A 16657-nucleotide genomic window follows, 5' to 3' on the forward strand; every position below is an offset into this window, starting at 1 on the left:
TAGCAGGGACTGTTTAGTTGATCTGTAGCAGGGACTGTTTAGTTGATCTGTAGCAGGGACTGTTTAGTTGATCTGTAACAGGGACTGTTTAGTTGATCTGTAACAGGGACTGTTTAGTTGATCTGTAACAGGGACTGTTTAGTTGATCAGTAACAGGGACTGTTTAGTTGATCAGTAACAGGGACTGTTTAGTTGATCTGTAACAGGGACTGTTTAGTTGATCTGTAGCAGGGACTGTTTAGTTGATCTGTAGCAGGGACTGTTTAGTTGATCTGTAGCAGGGACTGTTTAGTTGATCAGTAACAGGGACTGTTTAGTTGATCTGTAACAGGGACTGTTTAGTTGATCTGTAACAGGGACTGTTTAGTTGATCAGTAACAGGGACTGTTTAGTTGATCAGTAACAGGGACTGTTTAGTTGATCTGTAACAGGGACTGTTTAGTTGATCAGTAACAGGGACTGTTTAGTTGATCTGTAGCAGGGACTGTTTAGTTGATCTGTAGCAGGGACTGTTTAGTTGATCAGTAACAGGGACTGTTTAGTTGATCTGTAACAGGGACTGTTTAGTTGATCTGTAACAGGGACTGTTTAGTTGATCTGTAACAGGGACTGTTTAGTTGATCAGTAACAGGGACTGTTTAGTTGATCAGTAACAGGGACTGTTTAGTTGATCTGTAACAGGGACTGTTTAGTTGATCAGTAACAGGGACTGTTTAGTTGATCTGTAACAGGGACTGTTTAGTTGATCTGTAACAGGGAGGTGGGGGTAAGTAGAGAAGAGAGAGAAACAGACTATTGGTGGTTTCTAGGGTCCTGGTACAGTGAGGTGGCTATGTCCCAATTATCTATCCTTCCTCCCAGAGTGTGCACTTGTTCACTTCCCTTCACTGATTTGAAAGGAAATGACTGGTATAAGAAATGTGGTGGACAGAATATGGTGGTGGAGTGCACACTTCGGCAGAAAGGAGATATTATTGGGACACATCACCGGTGTTAGTTAGGATTGACCTCTGACCTCTACAGCATTATAAAGACAGTAGCAAAGAGAGACGCGGACCTCAGAGGTAATATATAGATATCCACTTTAATCTGATAACAACACGATTATTATCATGGCAGGCACCATGTCACTCGTGGTGAATCCACAGCAGACAATAATAAACCAAAACATGAGATGAGTACAAATAACAGACTAAGAGTGGATCCCAAATAACACCCTAGGGCACTACCTTTGACCTGGGCACATAGGGTTCAGGTCAAAAGTAGTGCACTATATAGGGAACATATACTATATGGGGGGGACAGACTAATAACAAGCCTGTTGTTTAAATCACATTTACACAGGACCGTCTTCTTTGTCTACAATCACGTTTTAAACCCAGGACCGGTGTATGTACAGTATGTAGGGATGTTAGTTCATCCATGTTCATCTATAGATGAGAACACACTCTGGAATCTATGGAATAGTTACATTACATATCCAGTTTAGGAGTTCCAATTCTGATTCTGATTCAGTTCCACATGAATGACTTTATTATTTTTTTTTAAACAAAACACTTCTGGAACTGGAAAGGGAACAGAACTATTCCAGAGACCCCAGCAGGAGCAGTTGAGAGAGAGAGATAGAGAGGAGGGTACAGGCCGGGCTAGGGGGGGCTGCAGTGCTGTGGGATAGGTAGGTAGCAGAGGAGGCTGGTAGGAGGAGATATAGAAGGACAGGCTCATCGTAATGGCTGGAATGGAATAAATGGAACAGTAGCATATGTATTCCCCTTCAACCATTACAATGAGCCGTCTTCCTATAGCTCCTCCCAGCAGCCTCCACTGGTAGGTAGGTGAGCAGCCAGTAGCCAGCCATGGTGGAGTCATTCATGTGTAGTTCCTATGTCGGCCAGAAGAGGGCGGTGTGGGCAGGGTGGTGGTGTTACTTTTCTGTGCTCCTCTCTGCGGAGGCTGCCTTGTACAGCTCGGCTCCGAGCTCCTCCAGTCGCGTGCGTCGGTCCACATACTGGTGCAGCCCTTCAGGGACCTGGGACAGGCCGAACAGGAGACCATACAGACAGCCTGCTATCAGCCCTGTGGCACTGCTCTCCCCTGGGGGACACAATGACTAGGTCAGAGAAGATACTAATGGCAAGGACACACACACACACACAAATAAATATACAAACACAACAAGAACACACACACACTTACCTACACAACTCTTATATAGACTACTTACACGGACAACAAACAAATGCACACACACACAGCCCACCTCCGTGGAACATGGCGCGGCGGCAGAGCTGGGTCCAGTCGGAGCCTGAGGCCAGGAGAGCATCGTAGGCTATCATGGGAGCATCATGACCCCTCCGTCCAGCCCGGCCCTCTGAGCTCCAGCGCTTATACACCTGGAGAGAGGAGAACACACCTGGGTTAAATACTTCTACACCTGGAGAGAGGAGAACACACCTGAGGTAAATACTTTAAATACTTCTACACCTGGAGAGAGGAGAACACACCTGAGTTAAATACTTCTACACCTGGAGAGAGGAGAACACACCTGAGTTAAATACTTCTACACCTGGAGAGGAGAACACACCTGAGGTAAATACTTTAAATACTTCTACACCTGGAGAGAGGAGAACACACCTGAGTTAAATACTTCTACACCTGGAGAGGAGAACACACCTGAGGTAAATACTTCTACACCTGGAGAGAGGAGAACACACCTGAGTTAAATACTTCTACACCTGGAGAGGAGAACACACCTGAGGTAAATACTTCTACACCTGGAGAGAGGAGAACACACCTGAGTTAAATACTTCTACACCTGGAGAGGAGAACACACCTGAGTTAAATACTTCTACACCTGGAGAGAGGAGAACACACCTGAGTTAAATACTTCTACACCTGGAGAGGAGAACACACCTGAGTTAAATACTTCTACACCTGGAGAGGAGAACACACCTGAGTTAAATACTTCTACACCTGGAGAGAGGAGAACACACCTGAGTTAAATACTTCTACACCTGGAGAGGAGAACACACCTGAGGTAAATACTTCTACACCTGGAGAGGAGAACACACCTGAGGTAAATACTTCTACACCTGGAGAGGAGAACACACCTGAGTTAAATACTTCTACACCTGGAGAGGAGAACACACCTGAGTTAAATACTTCTACACCTGGAGAGAGGAGAACACACCTGAGTTAAATACTTCTACACCTGGAGAGAGGAGAACACACCTGGGTTAAATACTTCTACACCTGGAGAGAGGAGAACACACCTGGGTTAAATACTTCTACACCTGGAGAGAGGAGAACACACCTGAGTTAAATACTTCTACACCTGGAGAGGAGAACACACCCGAGTTAAATACTTCTACACCTGGAGAGAGGAGAACACACCCGAGTTAAATACTTCTACACCTGGAGAGGAGAACACACCCGAGTTAAATACTTCTACACCTGGAGAGAGGAGAACACGCCTGAGTTATATACTTCTACACCTGGAGAGGAGAACACACCTGAGTTAAATACTTCTACACCTGGAGAGAGGAGAACACGCCTGAGTTAAATACTTCTACACCTGGAGAGAGGAGAACACACCTGAGTTAAATACTTCTACACCTGGAGAGGAGAACACACCCGAGTTAAATACTTCTACACCTGGAGAGAGGAGAACACGCCTGAGTTATATACTTCTACACCTGGAGAGGAGAACACACCTGAGTTAAATACTTCTACACCTGGAGAGAGGAGAACACGCCTGAGTTAAATACTTCTACACCTGGAGAGAGGAGAACACACCTGAGTTAAATACTTCTACACCTGGAGAGGAGAACACACCTGAGTTAAATACTTCTACACCTGGAGAGGAGAACACACCTGAGTTAAATACTTCTACACCTGGAGAGAGGAGAACACACCTGAGTTATATACTTCTACACCTGGAGAGAGGAGAACACACCTGAGTTAAATACTTCTACACCTGGAGAGAGGAGAACACGCCTGAGTTAAATACTTCTACACCTGGAGAGAGGAGAACACACCTGAGTTATATACTTCTACACCTGGAGAGGAGAACACACCTGAGTTAAATACTTCTACACCTGGAGAGGAGAACACACCTGAGTTAAATACTTCTACACCTGGAGAGAGGAGAACACACCTGAGTTATATACTTCTACACCTGGAGAGGAGAACACACCTGAGTTAAATACTTCTACACCTGGAGAGGAGAACACACCTGAGTTAAATACTTCTACACCTGGAGAGGAGAACACACCTGAGTTAAATACTTCTACACCTGGAGAGAGGAGAACACACCTGAGTTAAATACTTCTACACCTGGAGAGGAGAACACACCTGAGTTAAATACTTCTACACCTGGAGAGAGGAGAACACACCTGAGTTAAATACTTCTACACCTGGAGAGAGGAGAACACACCTGAGTTAAATACTTCTACACCTGGCGAGGAGAACACACCTGAGTTAAATACTTCTACACCTGGAGAGGAGAACACACCTGAGTTAAATACTTCTACACCTGGAGAGGAGAACACACCTGAGTTATATACTTCTACACCTGGAGAGAGGAGAACACACCTGAGTTAAATACTTCTACACCTGGAGAGGAGAACACACCTGAGTTAAATACTTCTACACCTGGAGAGGAGAACACACCTGGGTTAAATACTTCTACACCTGGAGAGGAGAACACACCTGAGTTATATACTTCTACACCTGGAGAGGAGAACACACCTGAGTTATATACTTCTACACCTGGAGAGGAGAACACACCTGAGTTAAATACTTCTACACCTGAAGAGATGAGAACACACCTGAGTTAAATACTTCTACACCTGGAGAGGAGAACACACCTGAGTTAAATACTTCTACACCTGGAGAGGAGAACACACCTGAGGTAAATACTTCTACACCTGGAGAGAGGAGAACACACCTGAGTTAAATACTTCTACACCTGGAGAGGAAAACACACCTGAGTTAAATACTTCTACACCTGGAGAGAGGAGAACACACCTGAGTTAAATACTTCTACACCTGGAGAGAGGAGAACACACCTGAGTTAAATACTTCTACACCTGGAGAGAGGAGAACACACCTGAGTTAAATACTTATACACCTGGAGAGAGGAGAACACACCTGAGTTAAATACTTCTACACCTGGAGAGGAGAACACACCTGGGTTAAATACTTCTACACCTGGAGAGAGGAGAACACACCTGAGTTAAATACTTCTACACCTGGAGAGGAGAACACACCTGAGTTAAATACTTCTACACCTGGAGAGAGGAGAACACACCTGAGTTAAATACTTCTACACCTGGAGAGGAGAACACACCTGAGTTATATACTTCTACACCTGGAGAGGAGAACACACCTGAGTTAAATACTTCTACACCTGGAGAGAGGAGAACACACCTGAGGTAAATACACTGCTCAAAAAAATAAAGGGAACACTTAAACAACACAATGTAACTCCCAAGTCAATCACACTTCTGTGAAATCAAACTGTCCACTTAGGAAGCAACACTGATTGACAATAAATTTCACATGCTGTTGTGCAAATGGAATAGACAACAGGTGGAAATTATAGGCAATTAGCAAGACACCCCCAATAAAGGAGTGGTTCTGCAGGTGGGGAGCAAAGACCACTTCTCAGTTCCTATGCTTCCTGGCTGATGTTTTGGTCACTTTTGAATGCTGGCGGTGCTTTCACTCTAGTGGTAGCATGAGACGGAGTCTACAACCCACACAAGTGGCTCAGGTAGTGCAGCTCATCCAGGATGGCACATCAATGCGAGCTATGGCAAGAAGCTTTGCTGTGTCTGTCAGCGTAGTGTCCAGAGCATGGAGGCGCTACCAGGAGACAGGCCAGTACATCAGGAGACGTGGAGGAGGCCGTAGGAGGGCAACAACCCAGCAGCAGGACCGCTACCTCCGCCTTTGTGCAAGGAGGAGCAGGAGAAGCACTGCCAGAGCCCTGCAAAATGACCTCCAGCAGGCCACAAATGTGCATGTGTCTGCTCAAACGGTCAGAAACAGACTCCATGAGGGTGGTATGAGGGCCCGACGTCCACAGGTGGGGGTTGTGCTTACAGCCCAACACCGTGCAGGACGTTTGGCATTTGCCAGAGAACACCAAGATTGGCAAATTCGCCACTGGCGCCCTGTGCTCTTCACAGATGAAAGCAGGTTCACACTGAGCATGTGACAGACGTGACAGAGTCTGGAGACGCCGTGGAGAACGTTCTGCTGCCTGCAACATCCTCCAGCATGACCGGTTTGGCGGTGGGTCAGTCATGGTGTGGGGTGGCATTTCTTTGGGGGGCCGCACAGCCCTCCATGTGCTCGCCAGAGGTAGCCTGACTGCCATTAGGTACCGAGATGAGATCCTCAGACCCCTTGTGAGACCATATGCTGGTGCGGTTGGCCCTGGGTTCCTCCTAATGCAAGACAATGCTAGACCTCATGTGGCTGGAGTGTGTCAGCAGTTCCTGCAAGAGCAAGGCATTGATGCTATGGACTGGCCCGCCCGTTCCCCAGACCTGAATCCAATTGAGCACATCTGGGACATCATGTCTCGCTCCATCCACCAACGTCACGTTGCACCACAGACTGTCCAGGAGTTGGCGGATGCTTTAGTCCAGGTCTGGGAGGAGATCCCTCAGGAGACCATCCGCCACCTCATCAGGAGCATGCCCAGGCGTTGTAGGGAGGTCATACAGGCACGTGGAGGCCACACACACTACTGAGCCTCATTTTGACTTGTTTTAAGGACATTACATCAAAGTTGGATCAGCCTGTAGTGTGGTTTTACACTTTAATTTTGAGTGTGACTCCAAATCCAGACCTCCATGGGTTGATAAATTGGATTTCCATTGATTATTTTTGTGTGATTTTGTTGTCAGCACATTCAACTATGTAAAGAAAAAAGTATTTCATAAGATTATTTCTTTCATTCAGATCTAGGATGTGTTGTTTAAGTGTTCCCTTTATTTTTTTGAGCAGTATACTTCTACACCTGGAGAGAGGAGAACACACCTGAGTTAAATACTTCTACACCTGGAGAGGAGAACACACCTGAGGTAAATACTTCTACACCTGGAGAGAGGAGAACACACCTGAGTTAAATACTTCTACACCTGGAGAGAGGAGAACACACCTGAGGTAAATACTTCTACACCTGGAGAGAGGAGAACACACCTGAGTTAAATACTTCTACACCTGGAGAGGAGAACACACCTGAGTTAAATACTTCTACACCTGGAGAGAGGAGAACACACCTGAGTTAAATACTTCTACACCTGGAGAGAGGAGAACACACCTGAGTTAAATACTTCTACACCTGGAGAGGAAAACACACCTGAGTTAAATACTTCTACACCTGGAGAGATGAGAACACACCTGAGTTATATACTTCTACACCTGGAGAGAGGAGAACACACCTGAGTTAAATACTTCTACACCTGGAGAGGAGAACACACCTGAGGTAAATACTTCTACACCTGGAGAGTGGAGAACACACCTGAGGTAAATACTTCTACACCTGGAGAGGAGAACACACCTGAGTTAAATACTTCTACACCTGGAGAGTGGAGAACACACCTGGGTTAAATACTTCTACACCTGGAGAAAGGAGAACACACCTGAGTTAAATACTTCTACACCTGGAGAGATGAGAACACACCTGAGGTAAATACTTCTACACCTGGAGAGAGAGAACACACCTGAGTTAAATACTTCTACACCTGGAGAGGAGAACACACCTGAGTTAAATACTTCTACACCTGGAGAGAGGAGAACACACCTGAGTTAAATACTTCTACACCTGGAGAGAGGAGAACACACCTGAGTTATATACTTCTACACCTGGAGAGGAAAACACACCTGAGTTAAATACTTCTACACCTGGAGAGAGGAGAACACACCTGAGTTAAATATTTCTACACCTGGAGAGGAGAACACACCTGAGTTATATACTTCTACACCTGGAGAGGAGAACACACCTGAGTTAAATACTTCTACACCTGGAGAGAGGAGAACACACCTGAGTTAAATACTTCTACACCTGGAGAGAGGAGAACACACCTGAGTTAAATACTTCTACACCTGTAGAGAGGAGAACACACCTGAGTTAATTACTTCTACACCTGGAGAGGAGAACACACCTGAGTTAAATACTTCTACACCTGTAGAGAGAACACAGCTTGGTCAAATACATCTGTCAAATTGCCCTCGCTGGAAGCCTGTGTTTCAGACATAAGGAAGTGGATGGCTGCAAATGTTCTACTTTTAAACTCGGACAAAACAGAGATGCTTGTTCTAGGTCCCAAGAAACAAAGAGATCTTCTGTTAAATCTGACAATTAATCTTGATGGTTGTACAGTCGTCTCAAGTAAAACTTTGAAGGACCTCGGCGTTACTCTGGACCTTGATCTCTCTTTTGACGAACATATCAAGCCTGTTTCAAGGACAGCTTTTTTCCATCTACGTAACATTGCAAAAATCACAAACTTTCTGTCCAAAAATGATGCAGAAAAATGAATCCATGCTTTTGTCACATCTAGGTTAGACTACTGCAATGCTCTACTTTCCGGCTACCCGGATAAAGCACTGAATAAACTTCAGTTAGTGCTGAACACGGCTGCTAGAATCTTGACTAGAACCAAAAAATGTGATCATATTACTCCAGTGCTAGCCTCTCTACACTGGCTTCCTGTTAAGGCAAGGGCTTATTTCAAGGTTTTCCTGCTAACCTACAAAGCATTACATGGGCTTGCTCCTACCCATCTTTCCGATTTGGTCCTGCCGTACATACCTACACGTACGCTACGGTCACAAGATGCAGGCCTCCATATTATCCCTAGAATTTCTAAGCAAACAGCTGGAGGCAGGGCTTTCTCCTATAGAGCTCAATTTTTATGGAATGGTCTGCCTACCCATGTGAGAGACACAGACTCGGTCTCAATCTTTAAGTCTTTATTGAAGACTCATCTCTTCAGTAGGTCCTATGATTGAGTGTAGTCTGGCCCAGGAGTGTGAAGGTGAACGGAAAGGCACTGGAGCAACGAACTGCCCTTGCTGTCTCTGCCTGGCCGGTTCCCCTCTCTCCACTGGGATTCTATTACGGGGGCTGAGTCACTGGCTTACTGGTGCTCTTCCATGCCGTCCCTAGGAGGGGTGCGTCACTTGAGTGGGTTGAGTCACTGACGTGATCTTCCTGTCTGGGTTGGCGCCCCCCCTTGGGTTGTGCCGAGGCGGAGATCTTTGTGGGCTATACTCGTCCTTGTCTCAGGATGGTAAGTTGGTGGTTGAAGATATCCATCTAGTGGTGTACACTTTGCTTTGGCAAAGTGGGTGGGGTTATATCCTGCCTGTTTGGCCCTGTCCGGGGGTATCGTCGGATGGGGCCATAGTGTCTCCTGACCCCTCCTGTCTCAGCCTCCAGTATTTATGCTGCAGTAGTTTATGTGTCGGGGGGCTAGGGTCAGTCTTTATCTGGAGTATTTCCCCTGTCTTATCCGGTGTCCTGTGTGAATTTAAGTATGCTCTCTCTAATTCTTTATTTCTTTCTCTCTCTCGGAGGACCTGAGCCCTATGACCATGCCTCAAGACTACCTGGCCTGATGACTCCTTGCTGTCCCCAGTCCACCTGGCCGTGCTGCTGCTCCAGTTTCAACTGTTCTGCCTGCGGCTATGGAACCCTGACCTGTTCACCGAACGTGCTACCTGTCCCAGACCTGCTGTTTTCAACTCTCTAGAGACAGCAGGAGCGGTAGAGATACTCTCAATGATCGGCTATGAAAAGCCAACTGGCATTTACTCCTGAGGTGCTGACTTGTTGCACCCTCGACAACCACTGTGATTATTATTATTTGACCCTGTTGGTCATCTATGAACATTTGAACATCTTGGCCATGTTCTGTTATAATCTCCACCCGGCACAGCCAGAAGAGGACTGGCCACCCCTCATAGCCTGGTTCCTCTCTAGGTTTCTTCCTAGGTTCTGGCCTTTCTAGGGAGTTTTTCCTATCCACCATGCTTCTACACCTGCATTGCTTGCTGTTTGGGGTTTTAGGCTGGGTTTCTGTACAGTACTTTGAGATATCAGCTGATGTAAGAAGGGCTTTATAAATACATTTGATTTGAAATATCTTTAAATATCCAGTTTGCCAGGTAGAGTGGAACCAATAGATGACCTTGTCTGTCTCCTCAGCGTTGTAGGTGTCAGGAAACAGTGGCTTGTTCTGCCCCTCCTCCTCCACGCCTCTCTCCTCCAGGTAGAACTGCCACTTAGCCTCGAAGTAGAACCACTTCTCCTGGTACTCTGCAGTGGACACGACATACAGTACCATTTAATTACACACACACACACACACACACAAACACACACACACACACACACACCTGCCATGTGGCGTATGGTCTTCTTACAGTACTCCTCAGCCTTGGGGATGACCTTCATGAGGTCGCGACCCCAGGTCACCAGTGGTTTGCCCTGCACCGCGTACGACGCAAACAGAGCCGTGGTCAGAGAGCCCAGGAAACCTGTTGGAGTCAGCCAGGTCAGTGTTATGTCATTATAGATGGTGAAACCAGGTAAATCCAGTGAGCCCACTCCCAGATCTGTTGCTGTTGTCTTCCCTATAGGAGTTGGTAAGACACTAACCTCGTCCCCAGGCTAATCACTAGAGCAAGACAGCACAAACAGATGTGGGACCAGGCTAGTTATACAACAGGCTATACTATAATGTCTAGCCTATGGTACCTGTAGGGTGGTTGTGGGTCATGGTGTATGGTACCTGTAGGGTGGTTGTGGGTCATGGTGTATGGTACCTGTAGGGTGGTTGTGGGTCATGGTGTATGGTACCTGTAGGGTGGTTGTGGGTCATGGTGTATGGTACCTGTAGGGTGGTTGTGGGTCATGGTGTATGGTACCTGTAGGGTGGTTGTGGGTCATGGTGTATGGTACCTGTAGGGTGGTTGTGGGTCATGGTGTATGGTACCTGTAGGGTGGTTGTGGGTCATGGTGTATGGTACCTGTAGGGTGGTTGTGGGTCATGGTGTATGGTACCTGTAGGGTGGTTGTGGGTCATGGTGTATGGTACCTGTAGGGTGGTTGTGGGTCATGGTGTATGGTACCTGTAGGGTGGTTGTGGGTCATGGTGTATGGTACCTGTAGGGTGGTTGTGGGTCATGCGCCCCGTCTCAATGCTGACCTCCACTAGGTTGTCTAGCCTCTCAGGCTGCCAGTACTTCATCCCCACACACATGGCCTTGGTGGCTGCTCCAAACCCAGAACCTGGAGAGAACCCGTCAGGACAATGACTACATGGAGAGAACCCACCAGAACAATGACCACATGGAGAGAACCCACCAGAACCCATCATGACAATGACCACATGGAGAGAACCCACCAGAACCCACCAGGACAGTGACCACATGGAGAGAACCCACCAGGACAGTGACCACATGGAGAGACAAAGAGAGAGACTGCACATGTGCAGGTTTAACTGAACCCTACTAAACCATGTCACCATCAGGGGTCTGTTGTGACCTCTGACCTTTCTCATTGAAGGGCGTGTGCCAGGCCAGCAGGAAGTTGTTGGGTTTGAGGTGAGCACATCCCTCCACGGTGGCTGGGTCAGGAGGGCGACCCTGGAGAGACGCCATGGCCTCAACATACACCCTTACCAGCTCCCTGTAGAGGTCCTCCAAACACCAGTAGTCTGGAACAACACAGAACACATCACAGTTTACACACAGCACAGTTAACACATCACAGTTTACACACAGCATAGTTACCACATCACAGTTTACACACAGCATAGTTACCACATCACAGTTTACACACAGCACAGTTAACACATCACAGTTTACACACAGCACAGTTAACACATCACAGTTTACACACAGCATAGTTACCACATCACAGTTTACACACAGCACAGTTAACACATCACAGTTTACACAACAACACAGTAAACAACTGTAAATCGATCAGTCTGGAAGCTTGTCATTAAATACACTTGCAAAGGGCCAACTATGCATCATGATGCATACTGTGAAAAGGTAGACACACACACACACACACACACACACACACACACACACACACACACACACACACACACACACACACAGTGGTTGGGAGTCAGACACTGTCTGTCCATGGGGGGACGTACCAGCCAGATGAGAGTCTATGTTTTGATGTTCAGCCTGCTGTGCTTAGATTATACCATGTGATCTGCTGGGGGGGGCTCCACACGTGTGAATCATGGGTTTGTGCATATGCTTTTGTGTGTGTCATTTGTGTGGTGTGTGTGTGTGTGTGTGTGTGTGTGTGTGTGTGTGTGTGTGTGTGTGTGTGTGTGTGTGTTTGTCACCTCTGATTCAGGAGCAGAGGGCTTTGGGCTCAGGGACTCACACCCAGGACATGGAGGAACCAGACGGGTGTCAGGGAGAGAGGGATGGGCTGTTCCAGTCAGTGTGGGCGTAAAGAAGAGGAGTGATGGGGGGATTACTGGTGTCAAAATAACTGAATGAAAATCATTCATTCCATCTTCTCATCCTAGTTTACCAGACAAGACAAGCGGTGTGAATACCCTTCACTACACTGTCTACCTCCTAAATATAACCCTATTCTCTACACTGTCTACCTCCTAAATAGAACCCTATTCTCTACACTGTCTGGCTCCTAAATGGCACCCTCTATTATAGTGCATTACTTCTGACCAGGGCCCATCTGGCTCGGGTCAAACGTAGTGCACCATGTGGAATAGGCCCTAGTCAGAAATAGTGGACTATGGGAAAAGGGTGCCATTTGGAACAGAACCTGTGTTTAGAACCAGTTGCCTGCAATCTAACCAGTCATGTCTTGATGTACCATCTCTGAAGCCCTTTCCCCTTGTTCCAGGACAATTGTTCCTATCCGTCTCTTTTTCATGGTCCTTCGAGCCGGATAGGGTTGTATACATCCCTACTTTATCAAGGAGGGGTTTGATGTTGGGTACTTGTTGCTGTTTGACCTATGCTTTGTTACACATCAGGTTTGATATTCACAAAGCATCTCAAAGTAAGAGCACTGATCTAGGACCATTTCTACATGTTAGGTCATAATGAATAAGATAACATGGACAGAACCCTATTCTCTACACTGTCTACCTCCTAAATAGAACCCTATTCTCTACATTGTCTACCTCCTAAATAGAACCTTATTCTCTCCACTGTCTACCTCCTAAATAGAACCTTATTCTCTCCACTGTCTACCTCCTAAACATAACCCTATTCTCTACACTGTCTACCTCCTAAACATAACCCTATTCACCACACTGTCTACCTCCTAAATTTAACCCTCTTCTCTATGCATCCTTCTTTGGGATGCTTTAAAAATACATGCCCAGCATCACTGTTCTCATGATACGTAGGCCGGCCTAGGCTGTAATAAAGGCCTATACTTGCGCGGGCCAAGAGATACATTACTGTCCCCTGTGGTATATGGATCAGGACGGTGTGTATTAAGCGTTTCAGAGTAGGAGTGCTGATCTAGGATCATTTCCTATCTGTCCATTCATTATAATCTAACAAGAAACACAGATACCACATCAGTACTCCTAGATCTTTTGTGAATATGGACCCAGATCAGAGTTTATAACATAGGCCTATACCTGCGTGGGCCAAGACTAGATACACTGAAATCTTCCATCACCCTCCTCCTCCTCCTCTCTACTCCCCACCTCCTCCTGTCCTCCTCTCCTCTCTTCCTCTCCTCTCCCCACCTCCTCCATGATCTGTGCTATAGATCAGATCAGTATTGTTTGCTTCCAGCTCCTGTCAGTTTCAGTGATTCATGGTGGTTGTCTGGCCTGACTTGGTGAGAGTCCCAAATTACACCCTATTCCTTATATAGTGCGCTAGTCTTATGGAGTGGGTGGCTGGTCAAAAGTAGTGCACTACATAGGGAATAGGGTGCCATTTGGGACACATGCCAGGCTGTGTTGTTGGAATGCGGCTAAGCAGCAGGCTTATCCGTAAGGCTGTCATCTCTCTATAGGAGCACTGCTGGCTTTGAACACAATCCACCGGCCAAATACGATACAGGATCACCAAGGGGGATAGCTACTGTGATGAGACCTGGTCTCTCTATTGTTCTCCTCTGCCTGAGGACAGGCTCATGTTCTCCTCCCTAGTTCTATTTTGGACTTATCTGATCTGGCAGCTCCAGACTCCAGGTCAGCGGTCGGTAGGAGACATGTGTGCTGTCCCCCTATAGAACTGGTCCCAGATCTGTTCCTGCTGTCTTGCTAACTCCCAGTTGTGTAAAGTACTTCCAAGTAAAAATACTTAAAAGTACTACTTAAGTAGTTTGTACGTAAGTAGTCTGTACTTTAATTTACTATTTATATTTTTCACAACTTTTACTTTTACTTCACTACATTCCTAAAGGAAATGATTTACTTTTTACTCCTTACATTTTGAATGCTTAGCAGGACAGAAAAATGGTCTAATTCACACACTTATCAAGAGAACATCTTTGTTCATCCCTACTGCCTCTGATCTGGCGATATATTTTAGCAATTACATTTATTTTTGAAACTGAAGTATATTTAAAACCAAATACTTTTACTCAAGTAGTATTTTACCGGGTGACTTTCACTTTTACTTGAGTCATTTTCTATTAAGGCATCTTTATTTTTAATCAAGTATGACAATTGGGTACTTTTTCCACAACTGTTAACTATGGTCTTGCCAATTCCATTGCCATGAGCATAGGAGTTGGCAAGACAGCACAAACAGATCTGGGCTAGACTCCTCTGATGAAGAGATTAAGAGTAGATGTGATGACATGTGAAGGTGTTTGGGATTACGGCCTGCGCTGAGTCATTTCTGACTGCTATAGGGATTATGGTGTCAGCCAGGCATTGTCCGGAAGAAATATGTCCCATTGAGTGATTAGGAGTTTCCACAGACTGCTATTCTGGTCTCTGTGTAAAATCAGACTGGACAGGTGTGTGTGTGATTGAGGAGAGTTTAGGTACGTCCCCCAACCCTCTACGCCCCCCAACCCACTACGTCCCCCAACCCCCTACGTCCCCTAACCCTCTACCTCCCCTAACCCTCTACCTCCCCTAACCCTCTACCTCCCCTAACCCTCTACCTCCCCTAACCCTCTACGTCCCCTAACCCTCACGTCCCCTAACCCTCTACCTCCCCTAACCCTCTACCTCCCCCTAACCCTCTACCTCCCCTAACCCTCTACGTCCCCCAACCCTCTACGTCCCCAACCCTCTACGTCCCCTAACCTCTACGCCCCTAACCCTCTACGCCCCTAACCCTCTCGTCCCCTAACCCTCACGTCCCCTAACCCTCTACGTCCCCTAACCCTCTACGCCCCTAACCCTCTACGCCCCCTAACCCTCTCGTCCCCTAACCCTCTACGTCCCCTAACCCTCACGTCCCCTAACCCTCTACGCCCCTAACCCTCTACGCCCCTAACCCTCTACGCCCCTAACCCTCTACGCCCCTAACCCTCTACGTCCCCTAACCCTCTACGCCCCCTAACCCTCACGTCCCCTAACCCTCTACCTCCCCTAACCCTCTACGTCCCCCAACCCTCTACGCCCCCCAACCCTCTACGTCCCCTAACCCTCTACGCCCCTAACCCTCTACGCCCCTAACCCTCTACGTCCCCTAACCCTCACGTCCCCTAACCCTCTACGTCCCCTAACCCTCTACGTCCCCTAACCCTCTACGCCCCTAACCCTCTACGCCCCTAACCCTCTACGCCCCTAACCCTCTACGTCCCCTAACCCTCTACGTCCCCTAACCCTCTACGCCCCTAACCCCCTACGTCCCCTAACCCTCTACCCCCCCATATCTAACCTCTGTGGGTATGTACTGTCCTCACCTGTGATGAGGGCCTCAGCGGTGGTCATGTGCATCAGGGCTCCGTCACTGAGGGGCCAGTTGTCAGGGTCCAGTTTCAGAGCCCCAAGGCCCCCCAGAGAGGCCAGCTCTTTCTGGATCTGTGGCCCAGAGGGGCAGCTCTCCCAGCGGCCCTTACGGTAGCCCAGGGCATCCCCCACCCCCGCTAGGACCATACCAGCCTGGAACTTCTCCATGAGGGTTAGGGTTCAAGATGCCCACCAACCTTGACTAAAATGAAGAATGAGCTGTAATGTAGGTTTCAATAGGAAGACTAGTTCAGTTTCAGTCCTTCTCTATACCGACTGACTGACGCAGCTACAGAGAACACAGGCTCCAGGTAGACAGTCTCTCTCTACGGGTTCTAGAGAACACAGGCTCCAGGTAGACAGTCTCTCTCTACGGGTTCTAGAGAACACAGGCTCCAGGTAGACAGTCTCTCTCTACAGGTTCTAGAGAACACAGGCTCCAGGTAGACAGTCTCTCTCTACGGGTTCTAGAGAACACAGGCTCCAGGTAGACAGTCTCTCTCTACGGGTTCTAGAGAACACAGGCTCCAGGTAGACAGTCTCTCTCTACGGGTTCTAGAGAACACAGGCTCCAGGTAGACAGTCTCTCTCTACGGGTTCTAGAGAACACAGGCTCCAGGTAGACAGTCTCTCTCTACGGGTTCTAGAGAACACAGGCTCCAGGTAGACAGTCTCTCTCTACGGGTTCTAGA

At 47.3% G+C, this 16657-nt stretch overlaps 1 protein-coding gene across 1 annotated transcript; it reads right to left on the minus strand.

Annotated features, from left to right (window-relative positions):
• Positions 1–1065: 1065 nt before the first annotated feature.
• LOC106574464 (protein ADP-ribosylarginine hydrolase-like protein 1) lies at positions 1066–16391 on the minus strand. Its single transcript, XM_014150360.2, has 7 exons — positions 15920–16391; positions 11577–11741; positions 11189–11314; positions 10420–10560; positions 10212–10339; positions 2261–2393; positions 1066–2094 (listed from the first exon to the last, which is right to left on the minus strand). Exons 1-7 carry the CDS (start codon positions 16131–16133, stop codon positions 1925–1927), a joined length of 1077 nt encoding a protein of 358 aa, XP_014005835.1. The 5' UTR covers positions 16134–16391; the 3' UTR covers positions 1066–1924.
• Between the last annotated feature and the right edge of the window lie 266 nt (positions 16392–16657).

This window comes from Salmo salar, chromosome ssa16 (genome assembly GCF_905237065.1).
Source record: "Salmo salar chromosome ssa16, Ssal_v3.1, whole genome shotgun sequence".
NCBI lineage: Eukaryota > Metazoa > Chordata > Actinopteri > Salmoniformes > Salmonidae > Salmo > Salmo salar.